Source organism: Chironomus tepperi, unplaced genomic scaffold, assembly GCF_022539635.2.
Source record: "Chironomus tepperi strain 1889 unplaced genomic scaffold, CSIRO-AGI_Ctep_v1 contig_364, whole genome shotgun sequence".
Taxonomy (NCBI): domain Eukaryota; kingdom Metazoa; phylum Arthropoda; class Insecta; order Diptera; family Chironomidae; genus Chironomus; species Chironomus tepperi.
This window is the reverse complement of record NW_027226486.1, coordinates 617,760-635,026: the sequence shown is the minus strand read 5'-3', so window position 1 is coordinate 635,026 and position 17,267 is coordinate 617,760. Positions and strand designations below refer to the sequence as shown.

The 17,267-nt window shown below is 33.9% G+C and overlaps 3 protein-coding genes across 8 annotated transcripts; 1 reads left to right on the top strand and 2 right to left on the bottom strand.

Moving 5' to 3' along the window:
- Positions 1-869: 869 nt before the first annotated feature.
- On the bottom strand, positions 870-3,182 carry MED17 (mediator complex subunit 17). Its single transcript, XM_070646590.1, has 4 exons — positions 3,015-3,182; positions 2,231-2,960; positions 1,123-2,073; positions 870-1,063 (listed from the first exon to the last, which is right to left on the bottom strand). Exons 1-4 carry the CDS (start codon positions 3,101-3,103, stop codon positions 980-982), a joined length of 1,854 nt encoding a protein of 617 aa, XP_070502691.1. The 5' UTR covers positions 3,104-3,182; the 3' UTR covers positions 870-979.
- A 231-nt stretch (positions 3,183-3,413) lies between these two features.
- On the top strand, positions 3,414-6,581 carry LOC139095237 (dynamin-1-like protein). Of its 6 annotated transcripts, none has more exons than XM_070646530.1 (5): positions 3,414-3,479; positions 3,536-3,610; positions 3,663-4,016; positions 4,072-5,259; positions 6,188-6,581. In XM_070646530.1, exons 2-4 carry the CDS (start codon positions 3,596-3,598, stop codon positions 4,099-4,101), a joined length of 399 nt encoding a protein of 132 aa, XP_070502631.1. In that variant the 5' UTR covers positions 3,414-3,479; positions 3,536-3,595; the 3' UTR covers positions 4,102-5,259; positions 6,188-6,581. The 6 variants fall into 6 exon arrangements, with proteins under 6 accessions (XP_070502631.1, XP_070502627.1, XP_070502630.1 ...); XM_070646526.1 differs by having other exon boundaries at positions 3,414-3,610; positions 4,072-4,342; positions 4,940-5,259; XM_070646529.1 differs by adding an exon at positions 5,938-6,015 and having other exon boundaries at positions 3,414-3,610.
- LOC139095434 (uncharacterized) lies at positions 6,471-17,004 on the bottom strand. The gene is made up of 21 exons (XM_070646784.1): positions 16,523-17,004; positions 15,095-15,247; positions 14,658-15,042; positions 14,361-14,437; positions 13,915-14,099; positions 13,557-13,860; positions 13,167-13,503; positions 12,942-13,037; positions 12,394-12,884; positions 11,972-12,245; positions 11,151-11,632; positions 9,970-10,108; positions 9,886-9,905; positions 9,433-9,823; positions 8,840-8,913; positions 8,619-8,779; positions 8,264-8,564; positions 7,874-8,210; positions 7,662-7,757; positions 7,109-7,602; positions 6,471-6,775 (listed from the first exon to the last, which is right to left on the bottom strand). Exons 1-21 carry the CDS (start codon positions 16,999-17,001, stop codon positions 6,493-6,495), a joined length of 5,559 nt encoding a protein of 1,852 aa, XP_070502885.1. The 5' UTR covers positions 17,002-17,004; the 3' UTR covers positions 6,471-6,492.
- Positions 17,005-17,267: the final 263 nt, after the last annotated feature.

Here is a 17,267-nt window from a genome sequence, read left to right as displayed (position 1 = left end):
ATTCCATGTGTCTTACAACAAATTCATGTTATTAATTTTATGTGGCACAACAGTTGCATGTGAATAACTCAAAATATTCCTGCCCAATCAAAAGATAAACATTGAGGACTTCCAAACATCAAAGTCAAGCGAGTAAGAAATTATCAAGCATAGAGTTGATTAAACCTATTCAAGAAGAATCGAAAGAAACTTTATTTTTTTCATGTCCACGTTCATCAAGAATGAAAAAAATAAAGACGACAAATGAGAAGAAAGTTCCGCACACAATTGCTACATAAACCATGGATAGAGCAAATATCTATCTATCCCGGAAGGAAGAACAGAATGTTAGGAAAATGCAAAATTTGTAAAATCAGCAAGTGTGTTGAAATCTGTTCCGATCTGATTTCATTTCTTCTTTCTTTTTATTCCTTACCATATTTTCTTGATAATTCAGTTCCCTCTCTCTATATATTTTTCTATCTTGAATTTAATTTTCATTCAAATTTTCTGCTTCCAATGCACTTCCGTTTCAAAAAAAAAATTTTCTTGTTCGCTCACAATTGCTTTTGGCTTTTGCTTATACACTTGCTCAATCGTCGCTTCCTGTCACAAGTTTTGTATCTATTGGTATGAAGAGGATTATATCAATTTGTCTTCTGTGTCACTTTATGAGCAGCTTGTCGTCATAATTGAGTATATCTATCGATTGAAATTCCTCAACGGTTTTTTAATATTTGAATTTTCAGAACCACTCAATAGTTTGGTTTTTTATGAAAACATTTGAGGTGTTTTGGGACTTTTTTGCAAATCAAATTTAGATTTATTTTGCATGATTTTTGATTTTTTGTTGATGACTTTCCACTGATTTGTAAGCATAAAAACACAAATTTATATATTTAATGTTTAATTTAATGATTTACTGATCGAAAGATCGAGAACTTCAATTTATCTTAATAAATAATCTTAACTTTGCTTAAATTACATCAAAATTTCGACTTTACTCCTTAATTTTAGTCAGGGCTGCCATCAAAAATTCCATTTTATTTAAGAAGTTTCTTCCTTCCATCTTGTCGAAATTTACCTGTAGATTAAAAATCCACTTAGTGCTGGATAAATAGAAACTGAATTAATTAATTTTACCTCTTTAAATTCACTTCCGAGATTCTCCCAAAACTTTCCTTGCACCAACGGTCCGCTTGTATAAAACTCTCGTGGACTATGTGAGACATAAACTTTTACGACAATTTGTGGATCACATCTCACTTGTACAGCAATAACACGATCACCCAATGGTGATGCAATCAAAATAGCATTAGCATTTCCTAAAGGCTCAACATCACCAATACCTAAATGATTTGAATTTGACAGCAATTGCCATGCCATACATCGACTTAAATTTTGTAATCCAGTTATTTGATGTTGACAGATTTGTTGAAGAATTAAGTCACGAAGTTCTTGTGGTTCATATGACATGTGCATTACACGTCCATCTCTGCAAATTGCCATTAATGATCGTTCCTTGACATGCACAACTAATGCTGTTCTTGTTATTGTATCATATCCATGTGTTGTAATGTTAATTTTAACCCACGAAAGTGTTGGTGAATTTAAAGCATTCCAATGTGATGTAATTTGTGGATCTTTAACGTCTCTTGCTAATGTATCGAGTACATATTGAGTTCTCTTTCTCATAAAAATGTGCTGTGCTTGACCAATAATTTGTTCCAATAAAGTCTGATTTTGACTTCTTGTCATTTCCCACAACTCATGTCGATCATATGAATGCGGTCCTGCTAGTAATCTCTTCTTAGCAATTCCAACAGCATGTCCTGAATGCGGAATTGGATAGTGAGTATTTTTGTAATGAATTTCACGCAATAATTGATGTAATGAATGTTCCAGCACATGATCATGTAAATCATCTGCCTTCTTTTTAGTCTCTTCTTGAAATTCTTGGTACGTTGTTGAATGACATAAACTGATGATGAGCTGAATGCCAGGCAATAGTGTTGCTCTTATTTGATTTCCTATTACAACGTGAGGTATTGTAGCTTGAAGTTGAACTGCTTCTCGTGCTAGCTGATTGAATAACTGTGAATTAAGATGTTTAATTAATTAAGCATTAAATTAATTAATGCAAAATAACGTATTTTAAAAGTTTGAAAATTAATCATGATTTCTTTTTTAAATTCTACAAAACCGTTAGAAAATTTAAATTTTACAAAACCGTTAAAATTCATTTGCTTACCTCCTTACAAAAAAGTACATTCTGTGCAAACTCCAATTTCTTCTGCCACGACGATATTTCACCAACTTGTAACTTCCCTTTATGATCAATCATTGTCACATTAGCTGAACATAAATCTTCCTGATCCTTTTGAGTCACAACTTTAATATAAGCAACGCCTTGCAATTCCGATGGAATTGTGACTTGTAGAGTTGAAGGACTTGGTCCTTTCAAGTCAACTTCATCTGCTTTTGATACCTCAAAATTACCTGGATGCATAAATTTAGAACCAGCTGTACGAAAACTTAAATCACCAATAATATTGTCGCTGACTTTCTTTAATCTCCAATTTTGACGCAACCTAAGTAATTCAATTTGGAAGTCGGGACCATTATCAAGTCGTTTGAGACGTTCAGCACCAGATATAAGAATATTTCCTGCCATTCCTAATGCCTTCTTTCGTGCATAAACAACTGCCATAGGTTTTATTTCCGGTGGCTCATGCATTGGAACCGGATCAAGTACTAAGTAATGTTTCTCTTTTGACACAGCAAGAACATCATGTAAGACTGTAACTTCTGTATATGCTTCCTTTAATTTATTTAAAATGTTCTCAAATGGCGAGGAACTTGCTTGAAAAGCCACTGCTGCTGTTTGCTCTTCTTCCTTACTTTCTTCAGTCGCTTCACTCGATTTCATAAAGTTTATCCGTGCAGCATTACGTGTAAGGTATTCAGATTGCGTCAATGGACTGTAAAAAGCAATTAATTAATATTTTATGTCAATAAATAATAATTTTACTTACTTTGCATAAACTTCTGTTCCATCGTAGTCAATTGACATTATTTGATTTTCTATCGGTGCTTCAACCGATACAGAAACTGATTGTGCCATTTTTGATACAATTATTGTGTATTTAACTAATTAAAATTGCCGAAAATAATATTTTGAAATTAAATGCCGATGTAAACAAAACTTGAGTCCCTCTAAACCGAACTTGTGAAATTTTTGAAATAATTTTGACCGTTATTTAAGTCTTAATATTACTATTAGTTATTTAACTTTTAAACTCAATTGCTGAGTATGAATAAATCAGTAACTGCTGAAAATGAAAACGTAATTCATATTGTGTGTTTATCTTTGCCAATATTCCTCTTATATATGCTGAATAGTCATTTTGTCATTTCAGTCATGAAAAGCATTTTGAGACGTTCAGACAGCCTTTCTTAAAATATTATTTTCGTTGTGTCTACGTTATTAATCCAACTAAGTATGAGTGTCAATAAGTCCAAAATGATGGATAATATAATCGGATCTATTAATAAGATACAGGATATACTTAACAATGCAGGAATTGCAAATTCCATTGAATTACCACAAATTGTCATGCTTGGAACTCAGGTAACACATTATTTAACTAAATTTGATCGATTTGTAACGTAATAATCCACAGAGTACTGGTAAAAGTTCAGTTTTGGAATCAATTGTTCATCGTCCATTTTTGCCTCGTGGATCTGACATTGTAACACGCTGTCCTCTTGTTCTACAACTTGTGGAATGTAAGAAAACTTGTAAGCAATATCGTAAGGCCTCAAATGGAACCGCCGAAATTGAGGAATGGGGAGAATTTGCGCATTTAGAGAATCAAATATTCTCGGATTTTGACAAAATTCGTCAAGAAATTGATGATCAAACTGAAAAACTTGCTGGAAGTAATAAAGGTATCTGCAAGCAGCCAATTAATTTGAAGATATTTTCGCCTAGTGTTGTCAATTTAACTCTCGTTGATTTACCTGGAATCACTAAGGTAAGCTGTATAACCATAAAATTGCATAGCATTTTCTAAAAGTTGATATTAATAGGTAGCAGTTGGCGATCAGCCAGAAGACTAGAATTTAAATACTTTTTCATTGAGGTTTAAGTCAAGAAGTAACGACAATTTCAAATATTTAAATTTCAGCATACAAATCCTTCTTGAAACCCTACAATTGTCATTGTGAACCACACAAATGTTTTTTTTTTTTGAATTTTTTTGTTAAAAATTGTATGAAATGTTATACTTCACAAGCAACGGTGGCGTAGTGATTAGAGCAGTGGTGGACAATATTTTATTTTTCGCGACACACCTTGATGGTAAGCCTCGATCAAAACTTCTCATGACATACAGTTCATACTCATTTCTACGGCATACATGATGTCCACAACTGGGTTAGAATAACGGATTAATCCTAACATCCCGGGTTCAATCTTAGGAAAAGTCTTGTTGAATTTGGGTCCTTTTTCGCTGTTCTAGCCATGTCAACTCGGTTTATGAGATTCGCGACATACAAATTGTTGTTAGCTACATTGTATTGATTTACACTGGGTCAGAGTTGCAAAACATGCAATTGAGACAGGCAAAAACCGTACAAATTCTTGATAAATTGTATGTATTTATAGGAAAAACCATACAAATTATCAAGAATTTATGCTGTTTTTGTCTGTCGCAGGTGCCTGTCTAGCAACTCTGCACTAAGTCATCCAATTATGTTTCCAATTCTCCGAACCTGACTCAGAGCTACTTTGAGAATCAAAGATGTAAATGTTATCTGACGGGATTCATTAACTTATCAGTTTTGAGTTAGTTGGGAAAAATGAATTTTATCAGAACAGCTTCTAATACTCTCAACAAATAGCTCTTAATGATAAGATAAGCTACAGTTAAGATGATTTTTTTTTTTTCGAAAATAGTAATCAGCCGTTCAGTCACATTTGATGATTCATTCAGACAAGAACAAGTGCAATTAGAAGAAATATTTCAGAAAAATGAATAAAAGTAATTTTAAGGCACTGAAAAAAGTCAAGAAAGCAACATCAAAAGCAGTAATTAAGTTCACATATTACTTCTTTTATGGATTCTTTAATTATCCACAATGTTCAAGACGTGCTGATCCTAATTTGATCAAATAATAAGAAAAGGACTTCATGCTGCACTCTGCAAAAGACTAGACATTAAGGATACAATTAGGACCATGTAACTTAAACTGCTACATATTAGGATATTAAGGATGGTGAGTAGAATCTCATTAATACTTAAAAATGAAGTGAAAGTCAACGGAAGTAGAATGTACCGGATATCTCGATTTCTACAGATCCTCGAGATCTAGACAAGCTTAATAACGCTCAGTCCTAAGCGATACAAAAGAAACAAAGAGTTTTTAAGGTTCCTTACTTAGTTCCAAATGAGAAAAATGATGAAAAAGCATTGATTGGTGACTTAACAGCACATTGGCGAAGCATTTTTCGTTTGTGCCTCTCAAGCTTCTAAATGCAGACTCAACAGCCATTAATATGTGGAAATTCAAGCTCAATAATGCACAATATCTCAAATTTTCTGATTTCTCTTCAACCAACAATGACAAAAATGTCAACAAACTACTTAATCTTCTCAATGTAGAGTCAAACCTCTCTGCAAGTGCCTCAAAATGCTCTATTTAATCTTCTAAGTGTCAAAATGCCCATGATCCATAAATTATGAAATGTTATGAGCACATCAAGTTAAAATCGGAATTAAATGAAAGCAATCGCATTCATATGACATTAGGAATGTTTATAAACATTGGAGTGATTATTTCATAATTTGTTACTGTGGATGTGAAATAAGATTTCGATCACAGAATTCGGTTTATTCTAGAATCTGAGGCTTTATTTATACATTAATTATGAAAACTTGTATTTGTTGATTTAAGTTTGACTGAAATAATTAGAAGCTGGTATTTCCGACACCAGAGTGCTGCGACACACAGGTTGTCCACGATTACATCAATGTAAGGTCGAATACTTAAATAGTAATCAGTTAATTTGAATTGATGCTTACAAACTTCCGCGTGGAGCATGGAAGACACTTTCTAATGTAATCTCAATGATTACTTAATTTACCAGGCACAACTTACTATCTATATTAATCTTTCCTTTAATTCCTCTTCTTCTTTCTTCCAGATAACATTGAAATTATCGGAAATGTCAAGAACGAAAATCCACTGTGAAAATACACTTCCATACTTAATCGTTTGTTGATAAAATTGTGTCAACATGAAAGAATGCAGTCGTGATGTCTATACACATATTTTTGAGATTAAAACAAGCAACTACTTAATAGATAAGATAACAGAATTCTCAGTAATATTATTAAGTTTTAATTGCTACTTATTAAGTTCTTTGGATTGATAAATTAAATGATTGATTGACAATTATAAGCCCGACGAGCACAAAGAAGTTGACATTCAGGATTAAAATTCATTTATTTATCTTAAAAAATATTGTACAAAGAATCCAAATAAAATTACAGTCAGTGACAATGCAATCACTCTAGAGCTGTTTAAAAAATCATCAATTTTCGGTGAATTTTTCTCAATCCATTCCAGATTTTTCTTAATCGTGGTACTCAATGCTTCTTTCGTATTGACGGTAAGTTTATATCTGTCCATTAATGTAGAGAAAGCACCAAACATTTCCTGTGTTACTATTCGGTCGGCAATTCCTTCAAATATTGAAACTAAGGAATTCAATGCGTTGCGGGTGTTGATGCTGAAAATTAAAGAAAATTTGTGAATTGAACAGTAACTTTGGAGTTTTAGGAGTCCTTAGAGTCAAAGGAGTCCTAAGAGTCCGAGAAGTCTTAACTGTCCGAGGAGTCCTAAGAGTCTGAGGAGCCTTTAGAGTCCAAGATGTCCTAAGAGTCATAGGAGTCTTTAGAGAGGCATAAGAGACCAAAGAATCCGGAAAGTCAGAATAGTCCAAGTCGACCAACAGGCCAAGATACCTCTCTTAGGTACCCTTGCTATTACTGTTCCATGAAAGCATGCTCTTTGCCTGTTAGGGGTCGCTATAATACCTCAAATTCTACTAAGTTTTACTTACAATGTATCAAATTCCCTAAAATTACTATCAAGAAAATTCATGATGACCTTCAATCCTATAGGCTCATTTGTATACACCGACTGAAGTACAATAAGCCATTCATCATCTATGGCTATCCTATAATCATTTATGTATTCTTTCAAAATGTTATAATCTTCAATACATCCAATTGTTTTCAACAGCAATATTCTCTCTGAAGCTTGAGTAGCATTCTTATATAAATCCATAAGAATTGTGTAAGTTGTGGAATTTCCTAATCTCACACCACTGCACATAATGGCTGCTTTATAGTCATTTGAAATAGTCTTTTGTGAATTTAAGATTCCTTTGTTGAATAAATCTTCAGTTTGTGATAGACAGGATGGTAAATGAGCTTGGCACGCAAAATTAATTGCTAAATTACGGACATGCTTATGATGATGCTGCTCGTAGATATTAGATTCCTGAACTCCGTAGGTTTCAAAGACTTTTGTGACTAATTTTTGAAGGAATTCCTGGAAGTTAATAAAAAATAAAAATTAATGTCAATAACTACAGTGTTAAGGATCTGTACCTGGAAGTCATTGTACAATTTGCTGTTTCCGTCACTCAACATTCTTCTTATATATGATAAACTCTTCGTTGCAGACATCCAAGGAACGTATTCGACCTGAAATCAATTGATTAGTGGACCTTCCCTTTTTTAATTATATTGAGCAGTCTTAAAGCAGAGTTGGCAGGACTTCAAGCTTTAGGAAGCTTGCCAACTCTCCCATCAATGCTTACCTCAAGCCTCAAATATTTTACAATTTCCAAAAATATCTTTATATCCAAAATGTCCATCTGCATAAATATTCCAGCATCATCGATCAGCATTGCACGAGTATTTGGTGATATATCCTTAACATTATACTCATTTAACTCACTTGCGATTGCATACCAGTTAGATTCATCGTACATCACTCGATAATATCCAGTTTGGTCGATATTTAATATAAGATAGTCACTCGACTTTAATCCTGGGATATGATGATCGGATTGGTTTTGTTGTAGCCATAGTTGTGGATATGTATGTGAATATGGATTGGATTTCGATGAATATGTTATTGGGATGGTCCACAATCTAGAAAGTCAAAGATATGTAGGAACAATATTTCATTTATATCCTCTACTTACTCATTGTATTCAGTTCCATTTTTAATATTCGTAAAGCGCTTCTGAGAAATTCTAACAACAAGTCCATTATAGTTTCTAGTGACATACAGTATTGGATATCCAGCCTGAAACTCCCAAGACTCAAACATTTGAGTTACATTTAATCTATTGTCATTAACAGCTAGCTGAAGAGCATCATAAAAATGTTTTGGTTCTGCGATTCCTTCTGGGCTTAATGTGCTCATGCTGATGTAAATTTGAAGACCACGACGGAAGGTTTCCTCTGATAAGGCATAATGAAACATCCGAATGACACTTGCAGCTACAAATTGAGTGAATTATTAGGATTTATTTACATTTTAAGAACTTCCCGTACCTTTGCTGTATGAAATGGAATCAAATATGCTACTTCGTCCACTTGGTGTTTCTAATGATGATGATTCGTGCATCATTTCAGGTTGCATGACCTCAAGAGCAAAATTGTTGCTGAGCTTCATTTCAGTATAAATTGAATCTGTCATGTGATACTCATAAAATCTTAAAATATTTGGAATTGAATGTTAAAGCTTAAAGTATATAAGAGTTACTCTGACATACTTGCAAAGTCCTTTTATCCAGAGATAAGACCACCAGCTATTCGGTATAGAATTTAAAATAATTGTCTGGCAATTCTGTAAAGGATGGGGAAATTATGTAAGTATTGTCAATGAGCATACACAAATCCAGTGGTGCGCAAACTTTTATTTTTCGCGGCACACCTTGGAGGCAGGTCTGAGCCGAAAGCGCATACGACATTTGGTTCAAAGCATTTATTTTGTCGGCATAAAGGTAGCCCACCACTGCACGAATCTAACTCGAATAGCAAAAATCATCTTTTAATTGATCAAAAATCCTGACTTAGGTCGGTGCGACTCTGACTTGGTGTCGGATTTGGTTGAAATGCCAGAGTCACACCAGTCTGATGTTGGATTATGGATCGATTAATCGATTTATGCTACTCGGATATGTCCCCGAGCGACACAAATGAAAAAGACTCCGACCAGGAAACTTTAAAGGCCACCAAGTTTTGCCGTCTCCGTTTGGCTGTCATATGGCTTCCAGAAATAGGCAGCTTCCATTTGTTCTTAGTAAAAGTAGTTTTGCAAAGCCTTCTTCATTTGTGTCGCTCGGGATTAAAGTTGGCTATTTACCTTATTGACAATACTCCTCGTTACAGCTTCTTTTTTGGACGCAGTATCAATATTTTTGTCATACAGAAACGAATCTTCTTGATAATATATTAATCTTTGATTGTCAATTCCATCAAAGCCTAACTGCGGTATAACAATTTGATCAACTTCTTTTATCACATTAGTGCCATTGATGTATGTTTCAAATGACTGTAAAGCTTTTATTCCTGTTAAAAATCCAAAATTTGTTTTGTTCAATTGTCTAGGCTGTGAAAATACCCGAAATTTAATTCCATCCTGTTTGTCTTCAAATTCACTGAATGTAAAGTCAGAAATGAAGAATCCCAACAAATGACTTGGTATTGATGGTGTTGGGTCGAAAGTTCTAATGAACAGTGCCGTAATGTTGACGCTTAAAATTTAATAAAATTATTAATTTTTAGACGATCTTTTAAAAAGTATGTTCATGCTTACAATGAGTCGTTGTCAACATACTGTATAATGATAAAATTTTGATCAAATTATAATAAATTTAATAGAAATTAAATCAAATTTTACCGAATCCACGTTAGAAATTGCATTATATTTAGGTCTGTACATGATAGTTAAGCCAAAGGTGGATTTGAACCTTGGTTCATCATAACAAGGAAAGACTTGACGAGCATAAGTTGGTTGCATTTGCGTAGCTATAAAATAACTGTAATGAAATTTTGAAATGTAATGAAGTTTGCTAGGGACTTAGAGTACTAGTGTACTAAGGTACTAGTGTACTAAGGTACTAGAATACTAGTTTACTAGTGTAGTAGGATACTAGGGTATTAGTGTAGTAAGGTACTTGTGTTCTAATATAGTAGGGTATTCGAGTACTACTGCCATAGTGAACTAGAGTATTAGTGTATTAGAGTATTAGAGTAGTAGTGGACTAGTGTACTAGTGCTAGTGCACTTAGGTATTAGTGTACTAGTGCACTAGGGCGGCGTTTAATTGACTCTTTTAAATGCCGCAAAATAATAAAAGGACCAATAAATCAATCCCTGCTTATGATAAAAAATACCGTAACTATTAAGTATTTTGTGGTATTTAAAGAGTCTTATCAACAATCTTGTTTTGATTCTCTTTGTTAAGTGTAGTTTTAAATAGAGTTGGCAATCAAAACTCCCTCTAAATTCGTAAGAATTTTAATTGTGCGTAGATATCAATGGCGTAGGCAGTGGAGTGAATAGGGGAACTTTTGACCACCCCACCCGTTCCTTCGTGGAGAAGCAGTATAAACAGGAAAATTATTTTATATATTTAAAATTCCTATGGATGCACTCACTAAAGTCGTACGAATATCTTCGCAAAAATGAACATTAACTGCTCACCACCTGTCAGAAGTATAGCCAGAAATATTCGAAACCGGGGCAGGGGTTTGAAATTTTTTGTGTGGATTGAATAAATTTAGGAACGGATTTGCGGTTTCTTTCACAAAAAACCTTAGAAAATTGAAGAATGCGGATCAAATTTTAGGATTTGGGGGGTCAAATCCGAATACGCTCCTGCTACCCATTGACATTACAGATCAACAAGACCTAGCTGTTTTATACAACTTTATATGATGATAATCTAACAGTAATCGTCATTTAATGTAATACCGAAGTTATTATTAGCACGTAAAAATTGACTGTTAGTCATAAACAATTCGCATTATATCGAAAATGTTTATTGCACCACTCAGCGAATTGATAAAATGAACTTACTGCTTGATCGAATGTTCATCCAAATAAAATCCGCGATAAACACCTTGAGTTGTTGGAAATACATTTATTTGACCTGTAAATTCGATTCTTATGACTACACTTGTGTCTTTATTGAATATTTTATCATCAGATTCATGGATTATGAGTAACTCTCGATCTATATCCAATGTATAATTTACAGCAATATATGTTCCTACTTCATAGCTTTTTCTGACTCTACTGATTGATTTCACTGAGCTATGCAATGTTATTGTGTCTGTATCCTCAAGAATCTTAACATTCATAAAGACAGTTCCACTAAAAGTTAAATCATTTTGATCGAAATTATTGAATGCTAAAGTCACATTATAACTTTCTGGATATGTCTGATTCGGAAGTAGATCCGCTTGAATTTCACCACTTGCCACAGTAATAATCCATACTGATAAGATTATTAATAATTTTTTCAGCATTTTTTTTTTTTTTGCTGGGTGCACTTCACGCTAATTACCAACAAACACTGACTTGTCAATACCAATTGCTCGAAATTTTTATTTTAATTCATATCAATTAACACTAAGTTGATGCTCGTTGTTAATCTTCTATTATATTTACAACTACTTATAATTGCTTCGGCTTTTCTACCCAAGTTGATAATGAAAAATACGAAAATTTCGCGAATGTCCTTCAATGAATTGTATAGAGAATCGCGTAGTCTCGCGATTTCAGATGGAGGAGCTGCTTGGGGTCAATCCCATTGGAGGGTCAACCTCCTTTGAATTAGGCATCAAAAGATATAAGTAATTTTATGCTACAATCTAAATTTTATTGACTTATCTTACAAAATACTCAACAAAAAATCCAAACATAATTAACGTCACTGACACAACAAGCGTTCTAGAGCTGTTTAAAAAGTCATCAATAATCGCCGAATGTTTCTTAATCCAATCCAGATTTACTTCAATTATGGAACTTAATGATTCTTTCGTACTGTTAGTAAGTTTGTATCTGTTCATCAGTAAAGTGAAAGCCTCAAACATTTCATCAGTTACTACTCGATTGGCAATTCCACGAAATATTGAGACTAATGAAGTCAATGCGTTGCGGTTGTTGATGCTGGAAAAATAAGATGGAATGTTAAATTTTGAGTATAGAGCAACCTTTTTGATAAGCCACGACCAGAACTAAAGACGGCATTGAGTTCATGGCATTTTCAAAAATATTGGCGACACACTGGTTGCCCACACTATGAAGGAATACTTACAATGTATCAAAACTCTCAAAATCATCATTGAGGAATTCCATAGCCACCTTTAATCCAATTGGTCCATTCAAATAAACAGACTGAATTACTGTAAACCATTCATCACCTGTGACTCTGCTGTACATTCTTATGTAGTCTTGTAAAACCTGGCGATTTTCAATGCATCCAATCGATTTCAAGTATAAAGTTCGGTCTGCAGCTTTACTTGAATTTGTGTACAATCCCCAAAGGAAGTTGAAAGTTGTGAAGTTTCCTGATATAGCACCATTGCACATTATTGTACTTTTATGATCAGTTGTTACAGTCACTTCTGTATTTCTAATTCCTCTTTCAAATAATTCAGCTGTTTGTGAAAGACATGCTGGCAAATGAGCTTGACATGCCCAATTAATTGCGATATTTCGGATGTGCTTCTGATGATGTTCGGAGTTGTTCTGTTCCTGAGTTCCATAAGTTTCAAATACTTTTGTGAAGATTTCTTGAAGGAATTTCTAAAATAAGACAAAAAAGAATATATTAATGCATAAATTAGGATGCTTGGTAAGTACCTGGAAGTCGTAATAAAACTTGCTGCTTCCGTCATTCAGCATTCTTCGAATGTATAATAAATTGTTTGTTGCTGACATCCAAGGAATGTAATCAGTCTGGAAGTAGGATATTATTGATGATTATTAGAGTCTGTTAGCATATCCGAGAAGTCAGGGCTACGCCTCATCACCGTAAGGATGCCCTGACCCTTACATGATATGTCATGACAATCTGTGGACACTTACCTCATGCTTCAAATATTGAATCATATTCAAAAATATCCTCATGTCTAAAATTTCCGTTTCCATAAATACTGCAGCATCATCGATCAGCATAGCACGAGTATTTGGTGGAATTTGATTGAAATTTCCTTCATTTAATTCTCGAGCTATTAATATCCAATTAGCTTCATCGTACATGACTCGATAATATCCTCTTTGCTCAATATTAGCTATGATATAATCATTTGGTCCTAGTCCTTGAATTGTTACTTCCGTTTGCTTTTGATGTAGCCAAAATTGTGGAGGTGTAATTGAATTTGGATTGGATTTTGATGAGTATGTTATTGGGATGCTCCAAAGCCTAGAAAGTCAATGATATGTAGGAACAGAATTTCATTTATATCCAACACTTACTCATTGTATTCAGTTCCATTTTTAATATCATTTGTGAATCTCTTCTGTGAAAATCTAACATTATTTCCATTGTAGTTCCTTGTGACATACAATATTGGATATCCAGCCTGAAACTCCCAAGTCTCATACATTTTGGCAACATTTACTGTAGAGTCATTTAAAGCTTGCTGAAGAGCATCATAAAAATGTTTTGGTTCTGCGATTCCTTCAGCATTTGATGTGATCTTGCTGATGTAAATTTGAAGACCGCGACGGAAGGTTTCCTCTGACAAGGCATAATGAAACATCCGAATGACACTTGCAGCTACAAATGAAGTGAATTATTAGGATTTATTGATATTTTAAGAACTTCCCGTACCTTTGCTATATGAAATGGAATCGAACATTCTTCTTATTTCACTTGGTGTCTCTACATATGTCGTCAATGGACGTGTTGTAGAAGATGAATCTGAATACAACACCGGATGCATCGCCTCAACAGCAAATAGATTGTCTAATCTCATATGTGGATAGAGATTGTGAGTCATATGATATTCATAAAATCTGTAATTTGAGTGATAGTAATTATGGCAGATAAAAGTAGATGTTGTTGATCTATTTCTATAGATAGCAGTAATCTTTGAATTTTGGGAAGTCCAAATGTTTCATTTTCAAAGGTTTTTCATTTTTTAAGTTTGAGAATCTGTGGTAGAGGTATTCAATGCCTTGATATCTACAAATTCTCAAGATCCATGACTATTTTAGGATGTTTCCCATCTCAAGATCCCTTAATTACTGGTCAAACCTTAATAAATTGTAACATACCTGCAAAATCCTTCAGCAAGCCAAAGAACCGACCACCAATGGTAAGTAAGTGAATTTCCAATAAATTTGTGGCATACCTAAAAATATAGACTTAACTTTAAATCATATTAAGCATAACCAGATGTGTCCCGGAAGGCACAAGACGTAGAAAAGGCTAAGGCTAGACTGAGGCTGATGTACGTCTGGTTTGAAGCCGGATTTTACTAAAATCGGTCTTAGAGTCATTGGCTCAGGATTTATTGCCATTTCCACTTCATATGCCATCCAAGTATGTATTTAAAAATCATCATCAATTACCTCATGCACAACAGTAGCTGCTGCAAACTCTTTATCATACAGAGTAGTTACATCCTTCTCATACAGCAATGCATCTTCGCGATAGAAAACAATTCCATAATTTTCCATTCCGCCATAATTAAATTGAGGCAGTGCAACTTGGTCTAACTTATTCAGCTCATATTTAGCATTAAAGTAGCTTTCGAACAGTCTTAGGGCATGTCTGCCTGTTTCTTCACCAAAAATTGTGTTATTTACTTGATCTGGACGTGAAAATACTCGAAACTTTATTTTGCTTTCGATGTCTTCAACTTCATGGGATGCAAAATCAGAGATAACAAATGCAAGCAAGTAAGTAGGCATTAGGGGTGTTTGTTCGAAACTCATTACGGTGTTGTTAGGTATGCTTGAAAATTAAATTGTTACTTTTAATTAAGCATAAACTTTTTCATACTTACGACTGACTATTTATCGAGTCCATATTTGATATTGCATGATATCCTATTCTATGAACAATGCTTAGATTAAACTTTGACTTGAATCTGGGCTCATCGTAGCATGGAAACACTTTACGAGCGAATGTCGGTTGCATATGGGTTGCAAGGAAGTATCTGAAAAATAAATTGGGTATTTACGTTAGTTAATACTCGGTTGACACAAATGAATGCTTTGCCTTAAGATAGCACCAAATGGAAGCCACCTACTTGTCGAAGGCACAAGCAACAGATCTGTCACCGTTTTTGCCTACGAACGCGCAAGACCTGTGACAGACACTGCCTTTTTACAGGCAACCTCCAAATTGCAACTTTAAATGGAAGCCATATGGCTTCCGTTTGATGTGTTAATAAAATAGAATTAGCAAAGCTTTAAAGCCGTCGTACCAGAGCCTTCGACACTTGTGCCGCTCGGGTTGGAATGTTTGACAACAATTGTTGCCTTTAATATTTCAACTTTCTTTATCAAACATACGGTATTAATCACTTTACTAATAATAAAAATCAAATAATCACATGGTAGAAATTTCAAGGACATGAAAGCCCCTTCAAAATTATCGTAAATCGATTGCTGATTTGACAAGTGTTAAGTGATCAATATATTTTTTGAATAAAACTGAATTCAAGCTGAATCATAAGAAATGCTGATAAGTCCAAAAGGAGCGATTGACCAAATTATAGGCTAATAGAGAGCCTCGGCACACTTGTATGCGGAATCGATCGAGGCTTGCCATCAATGAGTGCCGCGAAAAATTAAAGGTTGTACACAATTGGACTAATATATCAATATATATCTGATCATTCAATTCTATATTTAGCTATATGGCTGAGCAATAAAGACAGAACCTGACAGAAGTCAGTAATATAGTCAGCTAAATCAGACTGAATTTTGCTCGGGATATGTCCATTGAGTAATCAATTAACAGAATGATTTGCAAAAATGTCAATAGAAAGTTTAATTAATCTCAGAAATACAAGATCAATTTCATTAACGTAGATTGTCATGCATTTCGGATTATACACCTCAGATTTTACGTCCCTACATCCCCAGCGTAACGAATTGCCACTAAATTTAAAATGTGTGCAGGATAACAAAATTGTATGAAAGGACATGACTTAGAATTAGACGAAACTCCGGGAATCAGCTCAGCGCGACTTTAAACTCAGTTCAGATTTGATAAAATCCGGCTTCAGACCAAAGTCAAATCAGCACAAGATCGAATTTTCGGCCATTTCTACGCCTCATAAGCCATTCCTTCTGAAGCCGCTATCTTAACCAAATACCACTCGGCATATATGAGTGATTGATCAAGAAAGTATGAATAATTCCATAATAAAACTCAAGTAGACGCACTTGAAACACTGATTAATTTTGAACTATGCAATGCTTACTTTTTGATTGAATTTTCGTCATAATAACTTCCACGATAAACACCACGATGTGTTGGAGATTCTTCAATTCCACTCAAAAATCCAATTCTAATTTTGATGTTTGTATTAGTTTTAAACTTGTGTCCATCGTCTCTTCTAATGATTAAGAATTCACGTTCGGTATCCAATGTATAATTGACTTTAACATCCCTAAAATCAGCTAGTGGTGTAACTTCTCTAATATCTATAACCGAACTGTGTAAAGTAATTGTTTCTGTATCCTCAAGAACTTTTATATCCACTATGACTGTTCCTGAATATGTCAAAGTAGTTTCAAAATTTGGAAACACTAGCTGAACTTCATAATATTCAGGATAAGTCTGATTTGGAAGACGATAACTTTTTGATTCTAGATTATAACTTTCATCAGCTATTCCAATTGATATACAAGCTGATAAGATTATTAACAATTTTTTGTGCATTTTCTCGCGACTTAACATTCGCAAAATACCAATAAATACTGACTTGTCCTGCCCAATTGCTGGTATTTTTTATTTAGTTTTATCAATTAACTGTGATATTCTTAATCTTATCACCTAATACAGTACTTTTACAATCGTAGTATTTGTAGTACTCGAAAAAGATTCGGTAGTTGATTGATAACTAAATCCAAAAAAATAGGCTTAAAATTAGGAATCTGGATTTGATTAGATTGGGACTAGATAGTCTAGATTGATTTTTATTGTTCAAGTTATAAGATTGACAA